The following is a 27,114-nucleotide window of genomic DNA, read 5'->3' as shown; positions in this document are numbered from 1 at the left end:
GCTAGGTGTCGTGGTCAGCAGATTTGAGAGGTGGTGGTCTATTTTTGCTGCTCTGGTTGGCTAGTAGACCATGATATATTTTTTTTTGCTTTGCATGCCTTTGATTGGGGGGTGGGTAAAGTGTGCTAGAGTTCTCCTTGGTCTGGATGTGTTTTTCCAGATTAGGCAGTTGTTCAGATAGCTTGGTCCATTTCCATTTAGGGCTTTGAATAGGGTGCAGTAGAATTTGTGTTGTATGCGTGCTTGTATTGGGAGCCAGTGTGAGTCTTGGAAACCTGAGGTAATGTGGTCATATTTTTTCAGCGAGTATATTAGTCTTAGGGCTGTATTTTGGACTGTTTGTAATTGTTTTAGCATGTTGGTGGGGCATGACAGGTATAGTATGTTATAGTAGTCCAGGAGTCCTAGGATTAGCGCTTGTACTAGGAGTTTGAATTGTTCGTTGTTGAAGTATTTTCGGACTTCTGAACCATTTTGTTGATTTGAAGTTGCATGATGCAGCCTTTGTCTATCATTATTCCCAGCAGTTTTAGGTTGGGTTGTAAAGGATATGTGATGGAGTTTATTTCTAGGTTTGTTATGGCTGGGGTTTTGTTTCTTTCTAGAAGTAAGAATTTGGTTTTGTCTTGGTTCAGTTTTAATTTGTGGTCTCTCAACCATTTTGACACTGTTTCTAGTGCAATGTATAGTTTATTCATTGTGTTGGGGGTGGTTTGGTCGAAAGGCAGGAGGATGGTGATATCGTCTGCGTAGCTGTATGATGTTATACCTTGTTTGTCTAAGCATGTGCCAAGTGAGGCTAAGTAAAGGTTGAAGAGTGTTGGTGATAGGGGGGAGCCTTGGGGAGCTTCCCAAGGGTTGTTCCAGGATTCGTTCACTGAGGTCTTCTGCAAAGAAACAATTAGTGGCGCATCAGGGGATACACTATGCAGCTACTAGCCAGAATGCAATGTCAATTTCAGGGCCTCCATGCTGGAACAAACTTCTTTTGACATCATTTGATGTATTTAAAAAGAGGTTGAAAATCTATGTATTTGTTTTGGCCTTTTTCTGATGAACTGGCTGGTTGATGATAGACAGATGGTAAGGTTTACTATACTGCCAACTGATTTTATATTATTTGTATTGACCTTGCTGTTTTCATATATATTTTTTGTTTCCTACTTTGTTGTAAGCAGGATATGAATGTTATAAATAAATCTCTGCTCTACAGTAGAATCTGGCACATTTCTTCCTTCCTCATCCCAACCTCTTAAGAGATCCCAAGGATCAATAATCTTACCTGGGAAACAGCTCTGGGGGATGTGATGATTTCTGTAATAAATTAAAAAATGAAAACAGATTAAGCTGAGCCTCATTTCCACTTGAAGTCTGTTCAATTTTAAATGCAATGCAACAAAATGCACAACAAAGTGGCCTTAAAAACTGGAGATGTAGAATTCTTTAACTTGAAATGACCTGACACGACCCATGTTTCAGATGAAAGCCTGTATCAGTGGTCCAGTGACTTGTATATCTACATCCTACCCCTGATAGAAGGTCAACAATCTCATCAAAATACTGCTTTCTAGCAATATGAGCATATAGATAAATATAGTATCACAGTCTCGTCATTTACATCTCAAATGTGAATATATCAGCAACATTCTCCAGTCTCTTTGCAAAACAAATACATTTGTGCCTTTTTGCGCATGAAACATATTGTGAGGCTCAAGGTCAAAGGCCACATGACTAAAGGACCCCACAAATGAACATCCAGGCTATTCGTCCAGATTGCCAGGACATCTATCTTTATACCACATTTTCAATCAAAATTTCATCCAAGTCCCAAATGCACAGAACAAAACCATTTGAATATGGGAGGGACCAATATAGTAATGGACTGGCCACCCAGACATGGCAATAGAGCAGTGGGGCACCTTACAGGGCACTGCTTTGTACTTCACAAAAAGGGTGCCAGATATGTCACCAGAACTCCCTTATAGGTTATGGTGAGCCCCCCAAAACCCACTATACCCACCAGTCTACAACCCCAATAGCCCTTATGGCTGCAGGTAGCACCTATATGGCAGTAGAATAGGCTTTTGGGGCATTTTGGTGGGCACACTAGTTTCACCATAAATGTAGTGGTTAGAGTGGCTTATGGGACTTGCTACTCCTCTCTATGGTTCACTAGCCCACCTCCCAGGCTATTTAAGACACCTACTAGGCTTTCCTATACCAAGTGCTGATGTTCTGGAGACAGGTATGTACTTTTTTATGCTGATCTTTGTGGGGTGTGAGGGGGTCAGTTTGTGGAGGTCTTTACTTTATCTCTGCAGTGGTTATCTGATCACTTTGGATACCTTTCGGGCACTTTTACCTGTTTATACATCATCTAACTAACAACGTTTAAGTTTTGTCCAGGATGTCTAATAAAACATTTAATTATCCCTGCAGGATGACTAAGTCTAGGTCGACCCCCATCCTGCCCACATACTACCCTAACCATTTCTCTAGATTTGCCAGTTTCAGCTCTGGGTGCACAGCGGTATTCAGAGGCATAAAAAGTCCCGCAGCACGTCAAGAAAGTTAATTTGATTATCAGCACTTGGACGACCTTTTAGGTCATCCAATTGCCAACTTGGGCAGATTTTTAGACATGTTTAAGTTTTGATTATGAGCCCCATATTCTGATACACAATTTTATGAAATTGATTTTTCTTTATCATAATACAGTGTTTATTCAATGGCGCGAGCCTCAGGACATGAAAACTACCCCAAAATAGTAATTGTTTTCCATGTAATTTCAGTACAGAGATTTTGAGCACCCCAAATCTTGAGTTATTGTTTGAAAGGACCTCTACCCCAGGGCCTTACAGGTACATTTCTTGCCCCCAGAAAGAACCTGCTCCTCTGGATATAAGTATATATGCACTGAGTGAAGAGAGAGGATTGAGAGGGTGGGAATCCAGAGAGGGGCTACCCCTCATCCAAACATATTATCAATGGCATCACTAGTAGTGCTGCCCGATTCAGGAAAAACATTTCGATTCAATGCAATTCAGCCTATTGAATTGATTTTTCAATTCGATTTTCCTGCACAATTGGATGGTTTTTTTCAAACGTCCTGGTGGATTTATTTTATAGCCTCTTCACCACCTTTGCCCTCTCCTACCCACACTGGTCCTGTGATGTAAACAAAATAAACAAACAAAAAATACTTTTCCTCTCTGTAAAATCGTAGCTCACGTTTGCAGTTTCTAACACTAGTTCTGGAAGGATACACATTTCAAATATCACATATTGTAAACATAAAACAGAAAATAAAATTATTTTTTCTAACTTTTGCTGTCTGGTCATTTTTCAAATCACGTTGGTCCCAGGCTCTGGCTGTCTTTTGATAACTCGCTTGCCAGGGTTTCCTTTTTTCTTCTTTCTCGGTGCTAACCATCCATCTTCCATCTCTGTCCTCCCCTTCAGTTTCCCTTCCCTCCCCCGGAGGTCTGGCATCTTTCCTTTTTTTCATCTCCATCCCCCCGCAGCTGCAGCGATGGACCCTACCATCCCCAGATCCACCATCTCTCCTTTTCTCAACTATACTTTTATCCAGCATCTCTCCCTCCTTCCCCACCACCCCAGGGTCCACCAGCTCTCCCTAACTACCCTCCTATCCAGTATCTCTACTCCCCTCCCCCTGTCCACACCATCCCTTGTGTCCAACTTCTCTCCCTTTCTGTTCCTTCCATCCCAAAATCCCATTGTCCATCTCTCTACCTCTCCTCTGTTTTAAACCCATTATTTCTTCCCCTTCCACCCCAGTCCAATATATGCATGTCTCTTTGAACCCCCCTTCCCTTCCTCTGTGTACTTCTACATCAGGGCCCCCTGAAGGTCTGCACCCCCCTCCCCCCAAAGGCCTGCTTATTCCCCCAGCTTCCCCTGTCCACCATTCATCCTCCCTCTGAATCCTTTATCTATCATATTCAGCATCTCTCTGTGTCCTTGTCCCCATTCTCCTCTCCAGTAGTGTCCTCTTTGTGTCCCTGTTCCTATGTTCCCTCCATGCCCAGTACCTTTCCTCTGTTTCATGTCTCTCCCCATATCCAGCTTCTTTCTTTTCTCTTTCTTACCTCCTGTATTCCCTTCCCCAGGCACAGGCTTTCTCCTACTATCTCTCCTGCCATCTTGCACTCTTCTCACCTACTTTGGAGCAGTATCTGTCCCTCTTGATCACTTTAAATTTACTGACAGAAAACGTTTTTCTCAGCATTTTAGATTATTTACATTTCCTACTATAAAAGGTTGCATATACAAAATATTTTTCCATACAATTTTATCTTTTCATGCTGGATCATGGGATAAACCCTTTTCTGTCCTGGTAACAAACTTCAACTCCTATCTTTGACAAATTCTTCTGAATGTAATTATAACACACTGTGGGGCTCATAATCAAAACAAAAAAACATCTAAAAAGTGGCCTAAATGGGTACTTGGACGATCAAAAAGCCTGATCGTCCAAGTACTCATAACCAAAGCTGGTTTTAGACGTATCTAAAACCAGCTTAGGCCTTTCCCCTGCCACTAAATGCATAGAGTGAAAAGAGGTATTTTTAGAGGAAGGGAAAGGGTGGGAGGTGGGCCGACCTAGACTTAGTCGTACAGCAGGTATAACCAAAACCTAAAATAGGCTGCCTAGTCGGCACTTATACGTTTTGACTTAGACCAAGTCAAACAGGTATAAGTGCCGAAAAAGGAGCCGCTGAGCTGATCGCGGCTGCCGCGATGAGCTCAGCGGCCCCGGCAACTTGCCCATCCCCCACCGCAACCATCATGGCAGGAGAGATGGCTCATCTCCCCTGCCGTGATGGTGATCAGCCACCCCCCCTCCGAACTGCGGCACTTCAGGGTGAGGATCGCAATCCTCACCTCGAAGTGCTGCGGTTCAGGGGGATGCCAATTACCATGGGAGCAGGAGAGATGCCAATCTCTCTTGCCGCGATCTACCCCCCCTCGACAAGATCAGAGCAGGAGGGAGCCCAACTACTCCTGCCCCGCCGAAACCCCCACCCGCATCCGTGAAAAGATCGGGGCAGGAGGGAGCCCAACCCCTCCTGCCCCGCCGAAACCCCCACTAAGATACGGGCAGGAGGGAGCCCAACTTCTCCTGCCCTGCCGAAACCCCCACCTGCACCTGTGAAAAGATCGGGGCAGGAGGGAGCCCAACCCCTCCTGCCCCGCCGAAACCCCCACTCGCACCCCCACTAAGATACGGGCAGGAGGGAGCCCAACCCCTCTTGCCCTGCTGAAACCCCCTACCCCCCACTCCCATGAAGATACAGGCAGGAGGGATCCCAGGCCCTCCTGCCCTTGATGCACCCCGAACCCCTAATTGGCCCCCCTGAACTCTGCAACCACCCCCACCTGGCGACCCTCCACCCCCTCTTACCTCATCTTCATTGGACGGACGGACAGGTCCCAAGCCCGTCCAGCAGACCCGTCATCCACAGAATAGCGGACCTTAGGGCCCGATTATCCCAGGTGCCTAAGGCCCTACCCAAAGGTGGGGCCTTAGGTGCCTGGGCCAACCGGAATTGGCCCAGTTGCCTTAGGCCCCTCCTGTGGGCAGGGCCTTAGGCACATGGGCTGGGTTGGGCAAAGGACTGGCTCCTCCTTCACCTAAAAGGTCTGGTTTTGGGCATTTGGGACTTAGGCTTTTTTGTGGTTTATTATATGTTGTAAGTGTAGACATAGTGGTGGTCTGGGCGTTTAAACAGTTGAACTCCTTTTGGATGTTTTGGGTTTTTTTGAGAATGGACATTTTCCCTGCTTCTACTTTCAGCGTTTAGGGCCTAGGCCAAAAGGGGACTTGGACGTTTTTGTTTTTTTAAAATTATGCCCCTCTTTGCTTGTACAGTCTTTTTATTGTTAACCGTGTTGAACTGAGAAGTTACTGCGGTATACTATATAAGTGAATTTGTTATGCTATGACAGTATTAAATTCTAATTTAATCAAAATACAAAAATCCACATAACCAGAACAAACCACTTGTCTAACAGACCTCAGCGATGACACCCAGAACTGTTAATTTAAGCATTTACTAGAGATTTACACGCTGCACTTTTCATCAGCCTCAAAGAATAATATTTCTGAGAATTTTAATTTAATTTTTGCAATATTTAGGAATTTATTTTCAGCAGGAGATATTGCAAAAATTAAACTAAAATTCTCAGAAATATTTCTCTTTGAGAACGATGAAGAGTGTGGAGTGTAAATCCCTAGTGAATACTTAAATTAGCACTCCTGGGTCTCACATTGAGGTCTGTTAGACAACAAGTTTGTTCTAGTTGCTTGGACTTTTATTTTTTGATTAAGGGGTCCTTTTACTAAGGAGCGCTAGTGTGTCTTAGTGTGCGCTAAAAATTAGCACACACTAAATGCTAATGCGTCCATTAAATCCTATGGACATGTTAGAACATGTTAACATTTAGAATGCACTAAGACACACTAGCGCACCTTAGTAAAAGGAACCCTACGTTTGATATTCTGTTCAACCAGTGAAGATGTCAAGGTTATAAAACTAAGCCATCTTTAATGGGTAGTATTAAATTCTATCCATATTCTGTCCCCTGGTATGTCGGGTGAGATGCTTTTGCGAATATTCATATTGTTCTCTGGTTTGCTGTTTGTCATATTTTCAAAGAGTTTGAAAAAGAGAGAGGATAGATGTTGGGGTGGGGGGGGGGGGGGGAGGAGAGAGACAGAGAGGAGGGAGATGATGGAAGGGGTGAGCGGAAAGGGAGATGCTAGAAACCAGAGACTGGTACCAACACAACTGAAAAAGTAAATAGCCAGACAACAAAGATTGAAAAAAGAAATTAGTTTAAGATAAAATAGTGTTGTAGCTGTGTTAATAAACATTAATAAGTAAAAATAGAAAATGGAAATAAAGTGTTATATTTCTATTGGATTAATTTTGATACCTTTTTTGACTAACTTCAGAGACCAAAACATCCTTCTTCAGGTCAGGACATCATAATAACAATATGCTTCCCTGATCTGAGGAAGGAGATTTTGGCCTCTGAAAGCTAATTGAAAAATATATTTAAGGCTCCTCTTACTAAGGTGCGTTAGGGCCTTAACGTGCGGAATAGCACGCTAAATTGCCACACGCGCTAGACCTTAATGCCAGCATTGAGCTGGCGTTATTCTAGAAGCATACTGCGCGGTGTAGCGCATGGTAATTTTGTGCGTGCACTAAAAACACTAGCACACCATAATAAAAGGAGCCCTTAGTCCATTAAAATAGTATCATTTTCTATTTTTTGTTATATTTGCATTTGTTAATTTATAACATTGTGGCTTGAATATATCAATCTGATATCATTATATTTTGCTTTCTCATTCTCTGGTGTTGCACTGTATGAAGAATCTAGTTTTTGGGGGGTTCAGTTTAATTTTTATTTCTATTTTTATATTGTAGTCACTGGGTGAAGATTTGTGTTCTGCATGTTTGAAAGAGACATGGTTTTCTATTAGCACTGATTGCATGATTGATCTGTTTTAATCTGATTTGTTTAGTTTTCCAATAGGTTTATTGATGTTTTATTGGTCACTGCAGTTGCAGTCTTGTAGGTGCTTATGTGACTTGTGGAAGTTACTGCTATTATGATATGGTAGAATTGCTCTGTAGGTCCTGAGTGACATTTGTAGTGTTTTGTATTACTTAAGTTCACACTATACCTGGTATTTTGGGCACACTGTCAGAAGAGAGAGATCACTGGAGAAGGACATTAAGTTTGGGAAGATAGAAGGAAAAAGGCAAAGATGGCAATCTGCTATCAGATGGCTGGACAGACTGAAAACAACCATGAGGATGATGCTGGAGGATGTTGCCAGACTAGCACAAAGCTGATTTATTTTTAGATCTGTAATTCATCAAGCCACTAGGACTCAAACATGAGTCGATGGCACCTAACAACAACATACCTGGTATTGGATTTGGATTTAGATCATATCTTTCTCAGCAATGGCTCAAGGCAAGTTATATTCAAGTACAGTAGATGTCTTTTTATGTCCTTGGAAGGCTTATCATTTTTAAGTTTTGTACTTGAGGCAATGGAGAGTTAAAGTGACTTGTCCAAGATCTCATGCAGCATCAGTGGGATTTAAGCCCTGGCTTCCCTAGTTCTCAGCTGGCTTTTTCTTCTGAAGTGAGATTTTTTTAGCAATACATCTGTGCATAATGCTACCTCATTGTAATGCAAACTGAGCGTTACCTCAAGATTCTGGGTGTGCCGCAAGGTGCTAGCGAAGAAGAGAGGTGCCGGTGCCAGTTGACTGCTTACGGGATATGCCTCTTGCTGCGAGAGGCACAACTTGTAGGCAGTCAGCCAGCACTGGCGCCTATCCTCCTCTGCACAGCTCTACTCCTGCACGGGATAGTAATTGCAGGCTCAGAGCACCATCTGGAGGACCTCTGCGCATGCATAGACATTAACATGATGATGTCACACATGTGCATGATGTTATCACATCGACGTTCATGCATTTCCGGATGCCCTCCAGCTGTGGCCCCGAATTCAGTGTGCCGTGGCTTTAAAAAAGTTTGTGAGACACTGTGCTACTATGTCATACCGTATTGCTCTCTCCCTCCCATATCATAGTCAGAGATTGGCAAACCCCCAAGATTAATAAAATATAAACATGCCAGAGAGCAGGGAAGGTTTGCTTCTCACCACAGCAATGCCACTAAACACTTCAGATGCAGCTCTTCTGTGCCAAAGCCTCATGGAGATGCCAGCTCTGACCACTAGCTGCGCCATGAACAAATTCTGGGCCACCAGAAACTCTGCATTTATAATACTGTACAGTTGACTGATGAATTCAGCTGATTTTTCTCCCCCACATTGTTTTTGCTTGCATCACCTCTTTCACTGTCTTTTCCTATTGTCTTTTCTGTTTCTCTTCTTCCCTTCTGTTTCACCCTCCTTCACCCTTCTCTTTTTATTTGCTTTCTTATCCCTGCATTGTTGCTTTCATTCAACTCTCTTTCTGCCTCAGTTCCTCTCTCAAAGGATTTCTTTCAAGGCTTCTCTCACCTACTGCTTTGTGTTAATTTTTCATTGAATCTCTATATCTTGCACACTGCCATTCACGTTGTCTGTGCTACTTAAACATAGCAGGATACCAAAACATTCTTTGTATGCAGAGGAAGATTCTGGAGTCCTTGTTCATAGTGACCTATTTGGAGAATGATATAATAGGTTGGACCTGCTTGTTTGTAAATGGCCAAGTGGGGTGACAACTCCTATACTTTGCAGGAACTACTTAAAGGCCTTGTCTCTAGGAATTGGGGAAGATTTGGAAAAAAAGATGGATGGCTCAGGAAAAGCAAAGACAGTGGTCTTTCTAATGGCTAGCTAGTAAGAGCTGCTCCCTAAACTGGCAAGGCCTAAACCAAAAAGGAGATTGGAGGAATCTGATAGAGTCAAGCTGCCACTAGATGTTTTTATGATTCCCTCAGGAAGAGAGTAGAACCTACTGGGTCCATCCCACCTCTACTCCTGAGAAGCCCAATTGTGTTGTGAGGGATTGGGTCCCTGGGTGCATATCAAACAGTTAGTCAGGAGCTATTTTTGTGAAGATAATATTTGGGAAAGCTGATTTTTTTTTCTCTAAAAGAAGAATAATTCCTCACGCTATACCTCACCATAGAGATAGCTGAAAATGGTTTTGGGATATTCTTTTGCGAGTCTAGTGGCACTTGGCACTGACAGGTTGCATTTGGTGATTCTGGTTTCAGAGATGTATTTTCAACCATGGGACAACATATTAAGTTATTCTGAAGAATATTTTCAGAGACTTTTACAAGCAGCTATATCTCCAGACAATGTTCATACTTGTGTTCATACTTCAACGGAAGACAAATGTCAAGAAGTAATCCTGATGAAAAAAGATTACACCCAAAAAGAACAGCATTTTATGGGACTAATTAAAAACTCAAAACAATACTTAAACAATATGGACCCCTATGATAAGACAACTGCAGCACCCAAAAAGTGGAGAATAAATGACCCCTTATAGTTCAGCACAATCAAGTCATGCAACATGGGGCTAGTCACAGTCTCAAAAAATTCCACAGTATATAATATTCGTGATACTGTCCATTCATAAGTGCAGCCAAATCTTCTTAAACACAGGAACACACCAGGACTAAATTAATCCACCACAACAGAAGTCAGTTCCCACAAGAGAAGGGCAGCAAACAAAAACCAAGAACTCATCAGCCCAGACTCAACAGCGGCCCTGTTTTGCCCACAGCTATTTTAAGAGCACTGACAAATGTCCCTCTTCAAAAACTCGAAAATCATAATCAAAAGACCAAAAAGCAAAGGAAAAACTTGTCCCATATAGGCTCAACAGCAGTTTTTCCTTTGCATTTTGGTCTTTTGATTATGATTTTCGAGTTTTTGAAGAGGGACATTTGTCAGTGCTCTTAAAATAGCTGTGGGCAAAACAGGGCCGCTGTTGAGTCTGGGCTGATGAGTTCTTGGTTTTTGTTTGCTGCCCTTCTCTTGTGGGAACTGACTTCTGTTGTGGTGGATTAATTTAGTCCTGGTGTATTCCTGTGTTTAAGAAGATTTGGCTGCATTTATGAATGGACAGTATCATGAACATTATATCCAGTTGCATTTACAACATTCTAGTTTTTGCTGTTAAAACACAATAAGTGCAAAAACTTACAGCACTTTAGTTAAAAGGCCCCATAAAGTCTCTCTTTCTTCATTTCTGACTGATCCTCTCTATATTCCTTCCCCTTCTGCCTTATCATACTCTACGCTTTTCTCTTTCCCACTCCAATTTCCCTTTCTCGTTCCTTCCACTTTAGTTTCTTCCTCTCACTTCCCTCTCCAGGGTCCCCCAAGTATTTTTGCTCATGAATCTGAAGGTATCACTCTAAGTTACAATTTGTTCTTAAGGTGCAAGAAAAGGCTTTCCCTTTCCTTCCCTTCCCAAACATCCCGCCTCCTTTTTTCTGTTTAGTGCTCAGCACTGGCATCACCATTAACTTGCACATCCAGCTGCATGTACAAAAGTCCTACTGTTAGCAGAAAGAGCAGTCATTCTGCAGCCACCAAAACTCCGGTTCGGGGGTCATAGAGGACAGAATGGTACTAAAAGGACCCTGCAGAAGGACAGAAGAAGAGACAGAGGAAGAGGGGTGAGAAGGTCCATGCAGAACACACATTTCTGCCTTCTGAGCCCTCACTTTGCAGCTGTGCATAAGAACCACTCACAATCAGTGGTGTAGCTAGGGAGGTTGATGCCTGAAGCAGTGGCACCCAGTGCAACCCTGCACCGTACAACCCCCCCTGCTGTTCCCCACCACGCCGTGTGCCTCCCCCCATGTAATTCCCCCTGCTGTTCCCCACCACGCCGTGCACCTCTCCCCCCCCACCCCGCATACCTCTTGAAATGTTTGCTGGTGTGAGTGGCATCTTCCACCTGCTGCTTGTGCTGGCCTTGGCTCCCTTCTGATGTCATTTCCTGATCCCTTGACCAGGAAGTGATGTGAGAAGGGAGTTGAGGCCGGTGCGAGCAGCAGGTGGAAGATGCCACTCATGCCAGTGAACACTTCAAGGAGTGTGCAGGAGAGGGCGGAGAGAAAGAGAGGCACCAGCACCCGGGGTGGTCTGCCACCCCCCTTAATAATATTATTTTTCTATACCGCCAACACCCAAAGAGTTCTAGGCGGTTCACAAAATAAGAAAACTGAACAATTCAGTGATGAAATACAGAACATATGAGAAGCAACAGTACAATATACAGCTTTATACTATTATAGTGTGAATACTGTGATGTAGTCACTAATCAAGTAACAAATTTCTTGAACAAATAGGTCTTTACTAATTTCCTGAATGCAGTTTGTCGAATCATATCATCTAACCAAGCTTGGACTTTACCTACTTGATAGGCCAAGGTTCTATCAAAAAACTTTTTGTAACAGCAATTTTTGGGATTTTGGGGTAAGTAAACCAGAACAAATAGTAGACTTAATCAGACTATACAATTCGAAGTGAGAAAAAAGATAGAATGGAGATAATCCAGATAACAATTTATAGTAAATGCAAGTAAATTTGAAAAGTATTCTAGTTTCTATTGGTAACCAGGGCAGTTGCCGGTAATAAGGTCTGACATGTTCCTGTTTTTTCAACCTGACAATTAAACGGACGGCTGTATTTTGAATTAACCTTAGTCTTCCAAGGATTGTTTTATAGGATCCCAGATAGATTATACTGCAGTAATCGAGAATGGACAAGATTAAAGCCTGTACTAGTAATCTAAAAGAGATAGGGTCAAAATATTTTTTAATGGTTTGCAATTTCCATAGTGCGAAAAACATATCTTAACAAGTATATCAGTATGTTCCACCAGGGTTAAATGATAATCTAGTGTGATTCCCAGAACTTTAAGAGAGGGAACTATTGGATATTCTTGTCCTCTTAAGTAAAGAGTTTTATCCATTATTTTATCATTAGGACTAGCAAGAAAAAATCTAGTTTTTTCAGTATTTAATTTCAACTTAAATTCAATAGTCCATTGTTAAATCCGATTTAAGATGGTGGTGATCTGATTTTTTATTTCCGTGGTAAGAGAAATGACATAAGAACATAAGAATTGTCGCTGCTGGGTCAGACCAGTGGTACATCGTACCCAGCAGTCCACTCATGCGGTGCCCTGATTGAGTCTAGCCTTACCTGCGTACGTTCCGGTTCAGCAGGACCTTGTCTAACCTTGTCTTGAATCCCTGAAGGGTGCTTTCCCCTATACCAGCTTCCAGATTTCTACTACTCTCTGCTACAACTGTTTCTGTACTAAAGCGTTGTCTAAATCCAGATTGATGATCATGAAGAATATTGATTTTTTTTCTAGATACTTAACTAGTTCTAAGTTAAGCAAACCTTCCACTATTTTATAGAACAAAGGTATACTTGAACAGGTCTATAGCTTGTTATTACAGATATAGATTCTTTATGATAGGGGTAATCAAGATACGACCCAACTCGTTCAGAAATAGCCCATTTATCAAAGAGAAACTAATCCATTTAAACAGAGCTGCCGAGGAAATCGTAATAGGAGACCAAAATGATAAGCTGGTCAATTTAGAGGTAAGCCAAGAGGATGTACTCAAGCAGATAGACAGACTAAAGAGCGACAAATCGCCAGGTCCGGATGGCATTCACCCAAGGGTACTCAAGGAACTAAAAAACGAAATAGCGGAGTCACTTCGACAAATATGCAACCTATCCTTAAAAACCGGAGAGATCCCGGAGGACTGGAAAATAGCAAATGTCACACCCATCTTCAAGAAGGGCTCAAGGGGCGACCCAGGAAACTACAGGCCTGTGAGCCTGACCTCAGTCCCGGGAAAGATGATGGAGGCACTGATTAAGGACAGCATCTGTGAACACATCAAAAACAATGGGCAGCTAAAACCGAGTCAGCATGGCTTCTGCAAGGGTAGGTCATGCCTCACAAACTTATTGTACTTCTTTGAGGGGGTGAACAGCCAGGTGGATAAAGGGGAATCTATAGATATCATTTACCTCGACTTCCAAAAAGCCTTCGACAAGGTACCACACGAGAGATTGCTCAAGAAGATATGGAACCACGGGGTGCAAGAGGAGGTCCACCGATGGATCAAAAACTGGCTGGCAAACAGGAAACAGAGGGTTGGCGTAAAGGGCCATTACTCGGACTGGAAAGGGATTACGAGCGGAGTTCCACAGGGGTCGGTGCTGGGACCGCTCCTGTTCAATATCTACATAAACGACCTAGAAGCGGGAGCCAAGTGTGAGGTCATTAAATTTTCAGATGACACCAAACTATACAGCAGGGCTCAAACGAGGGAAGACTGCGAAGATATCCAAAAGGATCTAACGCAGCTGGAAAAGTGGGCCGAAAAATGGCAAATGAGCTTCAACATAGGGAAATGCAAGGTCATGCACGTGGGGAAAAAGAACCCGATGTTCACTTACAAAATGGGGGGAACACCACTAGGGGTCAGTAACCTGGAGAGAGACCTGGGAGTGATGGTAGACGCAACACTGAAGGCATCGGCGCAGTGCGCCACGGCCTCAAGGAAAGCAAACAGAATGTTGGGTATCATTAAGAAGGGTATCACGACCAGGACGAGGGAAGTCATCATGCCGCTGTATCGTGCAATGGTGCGGCCGCATCTGGAGTACTGTGTCCAGTACTGGTCACCGTACCTCAAGAAGGACATGGCGGTACTTGAGGGAGTACAGAGAAGAGCAACTAAACTGATAAAGGGAATGGAAAATCTCCCATATACCGACAGATTAAAGCAGCTAGGACTTTTCTCCCTGGAAAAGCGGAGACTTAGAGGAGACATGATAGAAACCTTCAAGATCCTGAAGGGCATAGAAAAAGTAGACAGGGACAGATTTTTCAAATTATGGGGCAACACAAGTACAAGGGGGCACTCGGAGAAATTGAAAGGAGACAGGTTTAGAACAAACGCTAGGAAGTTCTTTTTCACTCAGAGGGTGGTGGATACATGGAACGCGCTTCCAGAGGCTGTGGTAGAAAGGAACACATTAAATGGTTTCAAGGAAGGTTTGGATAGATTCCTAGAAGAAAAAGGGATTGAGGGGTATAGATAGATATAGACCACTACTCAGGCAATGGGCTTGATGGGCCGCCGCGGGAGCGGACCGCTGAGCAGGATGGACCTATGGTCTGCCTCAGCGGAGGCAACTTCTTATGTTCTTATGATTGTCAGAGAGACCATGTCTAATAAACAGCTTATTTATTTTACAAATTAATAAACTGTTGCCAAACTGGTATATCAAATTTATTCCAGTACATGTCAGCTCTTATACCTTCTCTCAACTGCACTGGTTGAAAATTGTGGAAATCAGTAATAGACTGTAAAGTAGCTCTTAAAATTACAGATTTTATTATTAAAAAATTCTGCTAATATGTCAGCCGACGGAGATTTTTCATTACTTAGCTGCTTTATAGAAACAGTATCAGTTAACTTTTTCACTAGTTTAACTAGTTCTCTACTGTTTATCTTAACTGTACCTACTTTCTGTGCATAATAGTTGGAGCGTTTATCTTTAATAAGATTCTTATAGATTTTTAAGTTACATCTCCAATTTTTCTTGTCCTTCTCATTACCAGTTTTTAACCAAATCCTTTCCAGTTTTCTTAATTTCTGTTTAAAAGCCAAAAATTCTGCATCATACCAATCGTTTAGAGCAGGGGTAGGGAACTCCAGTCCTCGAGAGCCATATTCCAGTCGGGTTTTCAGGATTTCCCCAATGAATATGCATGAGATCTATTTGCATGCACTGCTTTCAATGCATATTCACTTCCAACTTCTAGATATAAATAGAATTTTAAAACCTTGTGGAAGACAATCATTTACAACAGAATCATTTTCCGAGACCAAGCAAATTTCTGTCAAGACTACAATATCTGGGTTGGTCTTCTCCAACCAATCCTTTAATAGTTGTGTTTTATTTCTAATTGAACAAATATTTAAATAAAAACCTTGCAAATTGTCGAAGTTTAAAATATCAGGTTCCCTAGAGAAACCAAGATTTCTTAAAAGGCGTTGCTTTTTCTCATGAGATTTACAATATCTACGGGAAGTAATCACGACTGGTTTTTGCAGGGGGCCCGAATCTGAAGAGTCATACAAAAACTATCGAGATACTGGCTCCACAACAAATTTAGAAGGATAGCGCCAAGTGTAATGAATAGGAATTGATCTAGAATTAAGTACATCAATACATCAACTCTTATAGCAAATCATATATAACACAGCAAATATCAGCAACTGACAATTAAATAACGCTATCTTTCCAAGGAAAGGAATCACAATTAAACAACAAAATTCCTACAGAAATAGTTAATACTTATCAATTTGCAGTCCCATCGCTCAGTCGCTACGCAAAGGTGCATGCTAATGCGTGCGCCTTTGACATATGCCTTCGACGGTGCGCCGAACGGCAGCGCACCGTTAGATGCTGAGGTTTTAAAAGTCCCAGCAGTCACGTGATCAGGCAGGGCGGAGCAACGCTCACAACGCTGGAGAGTGGAAACAGCTGACGACTTTGAACAGAGCCGGTTGTTGAAAGTCACAGAGAAGATAGATTTTCCCTGCTGAGGTTTTAAAAGCCCCAGTGGTCACATGATCAGGCAGGGCGGAGTAAAGCTCACAACGCCAGAGAGTACACCACAGATCAGAACTATTGGACAAGTCATATTCTTCAAGTAACTCTCAGTTTTGTAAACAGAGGTTTTGTGGGTAGGCTTATTATAAGTTGCTGAATATGTAGCAAAGGAACAATTAAGTCAAGATTTATTTTTTTTTTAATTGTGAGATTAATCATGATTAATAATTTTAATTTTTCCACAGCCCTAGTATTTCCCCAATGAATACGCATGAGATCTATTTGCATGCACTACTTTCAATGCATATTCACTTCCAACTTCTAGATATAAATAGAATTTTAAAACCTTGTAGAAGACAATCATTTACAACAGGATCACATAAGTAGAATTTTGGAATTTACACACAGATGTGCACACATAAATATGTATATGCCATCATTTTAAGCTGAGGTGTAGATTTTAGCACCTACTTTATAGGATGGGTAAGGTATATAGTTCTATTATTACCAAACTATAGAAAATAAAGAAGGAACTTCAGAGAATATAAACAGACAAGATAACTTTGGAAAGACAAAAAAGAAAAACAGTGAATAAAAGTGACGCTGTCCTTTCTGTTCATTTTTAAGTGCCTGATTTCCATGGAGACTCTTAACTATTGTATGATGCTGAAAACTGACTGCTTAAGGTTCATGGTTATTATTATTATGACAATAAACCTGATCCCCCTTCAGAATTAGTATTGTTGTAAAATACAGCTTGCAACATGTTTCTGTGGAGCCTTAGTGAAAATTAAGCTTCAAATAGTCACCTGAGCCTTGGCGCTCGTCAATGGAGGCGGTGGAGGGGCTGTGCTGGCCACACTGCTGCGCCGGCTGTTCAAGTTGGACCCAGTGGAGGCCCTGGAGGTTATTCTGTGAGGTGGGGAGACTGCAGCGCTGTTCTGGTAATCAGCTTCTAGGAAGTCATCGGAGCTGTCCAAGAGGTCTCCTGTGCTGTGAGTGCTGCGGAGTGCAAAAGACCTGAAGGAGAAAAAGCAACTCAGGCCAATATGAAAAAGAGGACATTAAAACCACAAATGGGGAAAAGACACGGAGACACTGATTTGAAAAGGGATCACAGGGAAGCAGTGGGTGTTGGCAGGGTTGATATTTTGGTGGGGCCTGAAGTTAACATGGTGAGGCACTAGGCAGTGTGGAAGTTCAAGTTTTCAAGTTTCAAGTTTTATTAATTTTGATATACCAACCATCAAGTTAATATCTGGCTGGTTAACAATATGTTTAAAAGAAAGAGAAACTAAAAAAAACTAAAAAAAAGAGGTATTGTGTATATACAAATAACATTACAGGACGAACTAGACCGTGAGGATAAAAGGGAAGGGAGGGTGAAGTTACATATTTGAGAAGAAAATGGAGATAGTGGGGTTAGGATAAAACATAATGGAGAGGGACGCTTTAAAGAAAGCGGTTATTGTTGATAAATAGAGATGATGGCTCTAAGTGTAAGCGAAGGCATCGCGAAATAAGTTGACAGTGCACCAAGGCTTGTTCTCATTGGTCTACGCTGCCTGCCACTGAAAGGGTGCTCCCAACTCCAAAGCCGTTTTGCCACAATCCACAAACCCCTGCAGTGAAGAATGGGATAGAAGTAAGGCCTAGATTCACCAAACTCACCTTTCCGATCCAATCCGTGGGTGATCTGTGGCCGAGTCTTGCCGGGCGACCGATTCACTAGAGTCCTCATGCATATGATCTGATCGGACACACACCCACAAGCGATCCCACGGATCGCTGCAGAGCGGTCCAGACGCATACGCAGACCATCCTCTGCCTGGAGATGTGATCCACGCATGCACTAACTCTCCACACAAGCTTGAGGTCAAAACAGAAGACCCCCCCCTTCTGTTTTGACCTCAAGCTTGTGTGGAGAGCAAGTGCATGCGTGGATCGCATCTCCAGGCAGAGGATGGTCTGCCCCCGGTGGCTGCACTCGCTGGCCCCACAAGAATCATAACATAACACGTTTTGCAGCCAGACCGGAACAAATAGCAGAACACACCATAGTGCAGCCCCGCTTTAAAGACACAGGCTTGCAGAGAGCAGGGCGCTTTTTGCACAAGGGAGATTTTTTTTTTTTACTTTGATGATTTCAGGACTGTAGGGCTGGGATTTCAGGGTGGTAGAGAGCAGGACAGTCGGCAAAGACGTGAGCAACTGCTCCTCAGCAGTCACTTCTTTTTGGATCAGACAGCCCAATCGATGTTTCTTCATTGGTTTAGTGAATCACTGCCTTCCTATTTTGCATGCCATTTCCCCTCATTTGCATGTGCGGATCAGATCGGGTGCGAATCGGATCAGCCAGATTAGTGAATCAGGTCGGAGAAGGCTTGCAAACTGGTCAGAGAAGGCTCACTAAGCTTAGTGAATCTAGCCCTAAATAACCTTACAGTGATAAAAATCACTGTGTAAAAACAGTGCCCGGGGTGTTAAATCTGTGCTTTCAGATCACACCCACTCTCAGTTTACTATTTGAAAGAATTTTCTTTTTTTTTTTTTACTACTACACAGTAAGAGAAAGACAAAGATAGATGAACAAAGATAGATCGTGTTACCGTATCGATTGCTCTTCTAGGTCTCTCTTGTCTTCCAAGGATTTCACATATGCTTCTGGAAACCATCCTGACCTAGAGCAGAGACAGACAGAATGAGATGAGAAGGAAAGATGGAGACTGACAGAGAAACGCAACCTCCTCTAAGAATATAGCTCAATACAAGGGGACTGTGTGGTAGACTTTAATCCCCAAATAGGGTAGCACCGGACCTCAGCAATGTTTTTTGGTTTAAACCAGGGCTGCCCAAGTCCAGTCCTCGAGATCTACTGGCAGGCCAGGTTTTCAGGATATCCACAATGAATATGCATGAGGAAGATTTGCCTGAACTGCCTTCTTGGTATGCAAATCTCTCTCATGCATGTTCATTGTGGATATCCTGAAAACCTGGCCTGCCAGTAGATCTCGAGGACTGGACTTGGGCAGCCCTGGTTTAAACTGACCTTCACAGCATTAAATAAAGGGCACCTGTGAAGCAAAAAAAACTTCACTCTTCTCTAAACCAGAAAATAAGTTTTGTCAATCTTTTAGTCTGATCAGGGATGGCCCAAGACAGTCTGGGAGTAAGGTAGTTGGGAGTAATAGAAAAACTGCACACTGGCAGGAGCCAAGCAATTACGTTTATTACAAAATCATGAAAATATATAAACCATTTACTGTATATATTACATGCGCATAACCTAATGGAGTCAAACCACACACAAAAGAAAAATGAATCGCTCATTCCACCAGGGTTGAGCTTGTGGCTGACAGGACCTAACTTCACACCTCTGAGGCTTCAGGTAAGGTACGAATACAGAGAATATGGACTATAATTATGCATTAACAGAGCATTCTTGGATCAACCAATAACTCTCTCAACAGGAGGTACAGAGCAGAAACAGAATGCTTCACTTTACAACTACAAAAAAAGAGCACCTAAAGCCTTAAAAATTGGGATTAGCCATTATTAAATTATCATGACACGGGATGTGTTTCGGCACACAGTATCAGTTTCCAGAGTCTCTATGAGAAAGAATATAAAAATAATAAATTTGCTTGCATTTAATATGAATTAATTATTTATGACTATTATTTTCAACTTCTCGCTCATAAAGACCCCCGATGCAAGCGCTGTATGCCAAAACACATCCCGTATAGGATCAATTTAATAAAGATTCACCCCAATTTTTATGACTTTTGGTGCTTTTTTTTCCCCTTTATTTGGTGTACTTTGACTCTGTTTTTAGCTTTCACTTTATAACTCATCATACAAACGCCCTGATGTCAAATCGGAAATAGTAACACAAAACTTTCTCCACTACCAGACACTGTGGGCTCCTTTTACAAAGGTGCGCTAGTCGCTACCGTCTCCTTTTAAGCAGGCGGTAATTTTTCAGCTAGCGCACACTAATCTTGTGCATGCGCTAAAAACGCTAAGCGCATCTTAGTAAAAGGAGCCCTGTGTGATGCAAGACAAAACCTTGCAAATAGACAAATTGACCTCAAATTAACAACTCAAACTACATCAATCTTACCCATGAAAAGTTAGCACTGCAAATGTTCTAGAACACCATCCCACCTCCAGGGATCAGGGGTGTGGGTCTTTTATTAAGCATAGGGGTGATGGGGCTCTTTTCCATTTTGAAAAGACAGACCACTAAGGATTTCTATACAGAACCTACATATCAACTGAATCCTTTAGCCCTATTACAAAAGGAAAACACAGGTCATCATTTAGAAAAAAAATATGAGATTACAAACTTGAAACATAAGCCCCCCCCCCCCCTTTTTTACTAAGCCATGATAGAGATTTCTATCGTGTCCCGGAGCGTTAAATGCTCCGATGCAGCTCTGACACTCATAGGAATACTATGAGCATCGAAGCATTTAGCGCTTTGGGCCACGGTAAAAACCTCTATCGCGGCTTAGCAAAAAAAGAGGGGGGGGGATAATTTAGACAAAAATCTCATGCACGAATACAGGATGCCCGGAGGGTACTTGGAGAGACCTCCCAGGAATGAGACTTGGGAGTTCTGATTGACAAGTCGATGAAGCCGTCCACGCAATGTGCGGTGGCGGCGAAAAGGGCGAACAGAATGCTAGGAATGATAATGAAGGGGATCACAAACAGATTGGAGAAGGTTATCATGCCGCTGTACCGGGCCATAGTGCGCCCTCACCTGGAGTACTGCGTCCAGCATTGGTTGCCATACATGAAGAAGGACATGGTACTATTTGAAAGGGTCCAGAGAAGAGCGACTAAAATGGTTAAGGGGCTGAAGGAGTTTCCGTACAGTGAGAGCTTGGAGAAACTGGGTCTCTTCTCCCTTGAAAAGAGGAGACTGAGAGGGGACATGATCGAAACATTCAAAATACTGAATAGACTTAGCAGATAAAGACAGATTGTTCACCCTCTCCAAGGTAGGGAGAACGAGAGGGCACTCTCTAAAGTTGAAAGGGGATAGATTCTGTACAAATGTAAGGAAGTTTTTCTTCACCCAGAGAGTGGTGGAAAACTGGAACACTCTTCCGGAGTCTGTTATAGGGGAAAACACCCTCCAGGGATTCAAGACAAAGTTGGACAAGTTCCTGCTAAACTGGAACATACGCAGGTCAGGTTGGACTCATTTAGAACACTGGTCTTTGACCTGGGGGGCTGCCGCGTGAGCGGACTGCTGGACACGATGGACCACTGGTCTGACCCAGCAGTGGCAATTCTTATGTTCTTATGTTCAGTTCCTTTTCCGCTTCTCTATTTTTCATCTCCATAAGCTCCTTCCCTTCCTCAGACTACTTACTCATTCTTTCCCTCCAGTTTGCCATAGAGCCATCCATTACGGGCCTCAGGTACCAGGACAGCAATGATATCCCCTTTTCCAAACCTCAGCATGGTCTTGTTACCACTGTTAGAGTGAGAGGCAATAGCCTGGACCTTCAGACCTCCTGTTACGCTGGTAACATCGCCAAAGGAGCTGGACCGTGAGCAATGTTCGCTAAGTAAAGAGCCTGGTGGAGAAAGGAAACAAAAGCAGGAAGTTATTTTAAACTGTAGCTCATTAGGTTCTCAACCCAGACCTCAGGACACACCCAGCCAGTCAGGTTTTCAGTTTGTTCACACTGAATATGCATGCACTACCTTTATTGTATGGCCAGTAGGAAAAAGGAGGTATTGATGCCTCTGTATAAGACATGGGTTTGTGAAAGACTGAGGGCCTCTTTTACAAAGCTGAGGTAGCGATGCTGCTGTGATAAATGCATCGAAGCCCATTCTCTTCCTTTTGTGCATTTACCACAGCACCTTCACTACCGCAGCTTTGTAAAAGGGACCCTTATTGTTTGCAAAATAAATAAGCTTCCGTTCATAACAAAATCTCAGGGTTTCTACTGATATGCCACTCTATCCATGCATTCCAAGTGTGGCCCGGGAGGGCCTACTGGGCCCACCGGGCCCACCACCTTTCAGCCAAAATGCCCCAGCTTCCATAATCTGTTCTTACCACTTGATGGGCTTCTCGAAAGGGGCCTTCTGCCCAGCTCAGACTGAAGAGAGGTTCTCATCTCAGCCTGCTCTCTTTCCACAGCCTGGAGGATGGAGTTTGAGCTGCGACTCATGCCTGGGCTGAAATCACCTAGGGACCTTTGGGACTGTAAAGGAGAACAAAAGATGTGGCATGAGATGGACACCAACATCCTACTCTTTTATTTATTCATTTCTTTGAATATTTGGAGTGCCACCATTCCGACATGACAATTAAAAAAAAAAAGGTATAAACTAATTAGGAATATGCAAAGGAAAGAGTGACTAGAACTACATTATGGTTTCCAAAACAGAGGACAGATGAGTGAAGACAATTTGGCCCCGTGGATCTCAATCCAGTTTGTGGGACACACCCAGCCAGTCAGGTTTTCAGGATACACATAATGAATATACTGTATGTGAGATAGATAGAAACATAGAAACATGACGGCAGATAAAGGCATCTAGTCTGGCCATCCGCAGTAACCATTATCTCTTTCTCTCTCTGAGAGATCCCACGTGCCTATCCCAGGCCCTCTTGAATTCAGACACAGTCTCTATTTCCACCATCTCTTCCGGGAGACTGTTCCAAGCATCTACCACCCTTTCTGTAAAAAAAATATTTCCTCAGATTACTCCGGAGCCTATCACCTCTTAAGTTCATCCTATGCCCTCTCATTGAAGAGTTTCCTTTCAAATGAAAGAGACTCAAATCATGCACATTTATATTATGTAGGTATTTAAACATCTCTATTATATCTCTCTTTCTCCCGCCTTTCCTCCAAAGTATACAGATTGAGATCTTTATGTCTGTCCCCATACGCCTTATCACAAAGACCACACACCTTCCTCTGGATCAACTCCATCTTTTTTATATCTTTTTGAAGGTGCGGCCTCCAGAATTGTACACAATATTCTAAATGAGGTCTCACCAGAGTCTTATACAGAGGCATCAATACCTCCTTTTTCCTACTGGCCATACAATAAAGGTAGTGCATGCATATTCAGTGTGAACAAACTGAAAACCTGACTGGCTGGGTGTGTCCTGAGGTCTGGGTTGAGAACCTAATGATCTACAATGTTCTGCATATGCAAAGTTAAAAACTGGAACAAGAAAGGCAGAAATGCAAAGTTTTAACATATAACTTGGGCTTTCTATAAGAACTCTCAATTTGTCTATCCAGGGCCGCCATCAGAAATTTCTGGGCCCCTTACTGAGCAATCCTATTGGGCCCCCCACGCACCCCTTCCCCCCCTTCTTCCATGGGCCGAATACACAACATACTTTTCTCTGTCGCCGCACTCTTTGACCAAAAGATTTGTAAGCCTGCAACCACGTCAAGGTAGACTCTTTCAGCAGGGCCCTAACCTAACCTAAACTAAACTAATCTATACCTATCTATTCTAAACTAACATATGTCTAATACTGAACTAATAACAAACTAACAAACATCTGCATAATAAATAACTAATAAATAATAGTGCTAGTAGCTATAATTCACTTTTGAATGTAAAATCTCAGTTAAGGATTTCTTTTGACCTTTGTAGGCCAGAAGTAGATCACAATTGCACAATATTTTTGTAACAAGTATTAAATGTGTTTTTATAAATACTGTAAGCTTAATAAATATATCAGAAAAAACTACACATCTGAGCACATATCTGAACATACACATCTGTATGATCCCATCCTCCTCAGCTTGCCTATAGCTGCATCATGCATGTTAAAAATGTACGATATGTTGATATGTGCACCTTCCTTCCTTCCCATCCATCCTCCTCAGCCTGTCCTTACACATCCACAGCTGCATGTTAATGATGATGTATATGTTATGATGATAAATAAGTGCATATGAGCACATCATTAACATGCAGCTATGGATGAATATATAATGATGTTATGAGTGTGCACCTCTTCCTTCCCATCCTCCTCAGCATGTCACATACAGCATGTTACATTACACAGACTTTGTGTAATGTAACATGCTGTATGTGACATGCTAAGGAGGATGGGAAGGAAGAGGTGCACACTCATAACATCATTATATATTCATGAATCAATCTGATAATCATCACCACCAGGCTGTGTGTGTTATGGGATGGAGGAAGAAAGGTGCATGGGATGGAGGAAGAAAGGTGCATGTTTAAATTGCGCGGGGACAGAAATCCCACCCGTCCCCACCCGTCCCCGCGAGGAATCCCCTCCGTCCCTGCCCGTCCCCGCAAGGAATCCCCTCCGTCCCCGCCCGTCCCTATAAACTACAGAAATAGTTATTTCATTTAATTATGCTACTGAATTAAAGGCTCTGGTAGAAACCCATTTACAAATAAGCAAAAAGACTTTATTAATTTGGAAATATTAATTGGGAAGAATACATACTTTGTAAACAGGTTTCTACCAGAGCCTCTAATGTTTATAAATTTTTATCAACACAACTAATATACTACTTTATCCTGAATTAAAAGAAATATAATTTTTTTCCTACCTTTGTTGCCTGGTTTCTGCTTTCCTCATGTTCTCATTTAATTCCTTCCATCCACTGTCTCTCTTCTTTCTGCATCTTCCATTTGCTCTGTTACTGTGCCTCTCCCTTTCTCCCCCCTCCCAAATTGGTCTGGCACCCATCTTCTTCCCTCCACTCCCCCCATAGTCTGGCATCTCTGTCTTCTTCCCTGCCAGTGTCTTCTCCCCACTCTCTCTTCCCCATTTCCTTTCAGCGTCCTTCTCCCCCCCGCTTCTTCCCCATGTCCTGTCAGCATCCTTCTCCCCCCTCTGTGTTCCACATTTGCTTTCAGTGTCCATCTTCCCCATGTCCTTTCAGCGTCCTTATCCACCCGTTTGTCTTCCCCATGTCCTTTCAGCGTCCTTCTCCACCCCTTTGTCTTCCCCAGTGCTTTCAGCAGCCTTCTCCCCCCTCAGTTTTACCCATTTCCCTTAAGCGTCTTTTCTTCTCCACTCCACCTTTCCTCCCTTTCTCCCTCCCTGCCCCTTACCTTTGTGGCGCTTCCCCACCCGACTGACAACAGAACAGGTCCGGTCGGACAAACCTCCCTGCCCTGTAGCCACAAATCTAAATTACCTTCTTACAGCAGCTGGAGTATTGAAGCTGCTGTAAGAAGGTAATTTAGATTTGCGGCTACAGGGCAGAGAGGTTTGTCGGCCGGGCCTGTTGTCGGTCGGTTGGGGAAAGCGCCACAAGGCTAAGGGGACCTGACCGGCTGTGCACACTCCCCCCCCCCCGGGCCCCATGGCTGCACCGAGGTGGACCGCCCCCCCTCCCTTCGGTACACGACTGCCTTTTCCCTACCTGCCCTGCCGCAAGCAGCCGACCGGAAGTCTTCCTGATGTAAGCGCTGACGTCGGAGGAAGGGAGGGCTTTGCTTAAGCCCTCCCTCCGACGTCAGCGCTGACATCGGGAAGACTTCCGTTCGGCTGTGTGCTGCGGCAGGGCAGGTAAGGAGAAGGAGAGGAGACTATGCTTGCGACCCTGGGGGAGCCTGGGCCCTCTGTCAGCTCCGGGCCCCTGAATGCAGGACTGGTAGTACTGCCCTGATGGCGGCCCTTTGTCTATCCACTGGGAAAGGATTCCATAGAGAGAAGCCAAAAAGCTGAGTGCAGAGCTACATGTTGAGTCCAGACACAAGGTGGTAGGATTACCATAAGGTTCATTTGAGAATGTCTCAAAGAGCAAATAGGACAACAAGGGATTAGAAGGACACACCATAAATAGAAAATCTGGTGTAAAAAGCTTGACAAGCCAGCATCAAGGTTTTAAATTTGATTCTGCTACAAGGGGTGTGGGGGGGGGGGGGGAGATCAGACAATCTGAATGCTTGCCATTTAATAGCAATTTTACTGCTGAATTTTGAACTATAAGTACTTCTGGTTTGTCAATGTAGCACCAATTAACAGTGAATTACAAGTAATCTAAACCAGTGTTTCTCAATTCAGTTCTTGAGGAACACCTAGTCCCATTATGGTTTTGGGATATCCACAATGAATACGCATGAGATAGATTTATATACCAAGGAGCCTGTGCATGCAAATCTGTTTCGTGCATATTCATGTGGTTAATGCACACAAACAATAGATCACCAAATTGATGGCATAGATATAGTAGAGGTTAAGTTTCAAAACTTTAATACACAAATGTGAACTGGGAGACTGATGTGGCTATGTTTTGCCTGTACAGCTTCATCAGGGGCAGCTGTTAAACAAAATCAAACAACATTAAATGGTTCCCCCCCCCCCCAATTCTATAAAGTCTGCCTAAAGTTAGCTACCTACATCGGATAGACATGCCACTATAGATGCCTAATTTAATTAACAGGCTTAATTTGCGCCAATAATTAGAACTTAGCAACTCATAATTGCAGTTAATTGAAGGTTAGGTGCACAACTTAATAGGCACTATCATGGAGAGAGGAGATGGTCTAGGGGGAGGGAGAGATGGACTTTGGGGAGAGGGAGAGATGGACTTGGGGGAGTTGGTGGACTGGAGAGGGAGAGATAGGAAGAAGATGGATGGGAGAGATGGACTTGGGGGAGATCATGGAGAAGGGAGATGTACTTGGGGGGAGGGAGAAATGTACTTGGGGGAGATCATGGAGAGGGCAGATGGGGAGGGATAGAAGAAATAATGGATATAAAAACAGGAGAGGGAGAGAGATGGTAGACAATGGGATTTAAGGAGGGAAAGAACAGAAAGGGAGAGAAGTTGGACACAAGGGATGGTGTAGGGGGGATAGAGATACTGGATAGGAGGGTAGTTAGAAAGAGAAAGGGAGAGCTGGTGGACCCTGGGGTGGTGGGGAAGG

At 43.1% G+C, this 27,114-nt stretch overlaps 1 protein-coding gene across 1 annotated transcript in view; it reads right to left on the bottom strand.

The window, feature by feature from the left end:
* BAIAP2L2 (BAR/IMD domain containing adaptor protein 2 like 2) overlaps positions 1-27,114 on the bottom strand; it is a 119,890-nt gene that overhangs the window by 20,263 nt on the left and 72,513 nt on the right. The window contains exons 9-13 of the mRNA XM_033932831.1: positions 22,277-22,424; positions 21,578-21,785; positions 18,801-18,872; positions 17,001-17,211; positions 1,283-1,314 (exon numbers count right to left, since the gene is read on the bottom strand). Of these exons, the coding sequence (XP_033788722.1) occupies positions 1,283-1,314; positions 17,001-17,211; positions 18,801-18,872; positions 21,578-21,785; positions 22,277-22,424 (671 nt within the window). The remainder of the gene's footprint in view (positions 1-1,282; positions 1,315-17,000; positions 17,212-18,800; positions 18,873-21,577; positions 21,786-22,276; positions 22,425-27,114) is intronic.

Source organism: Geotrypetes seraphini, chromosome 2 (genome assembly GCF_902459505.1).
Source record: "Geotrypetes seraphini chromosome 2, aGeoSer1.1, whole genome shotgun sequence".
NCBI classification, from domain to species: Eukaryota; Metazoa; Chordata; class Amphibia; order Gymnophiona; family Dermophiidae; genus Geotrypetes; species Geotrypetes seraphini.
This window is presented reverse-complemented; position numbering and strand designations above follow the sequence as displayed.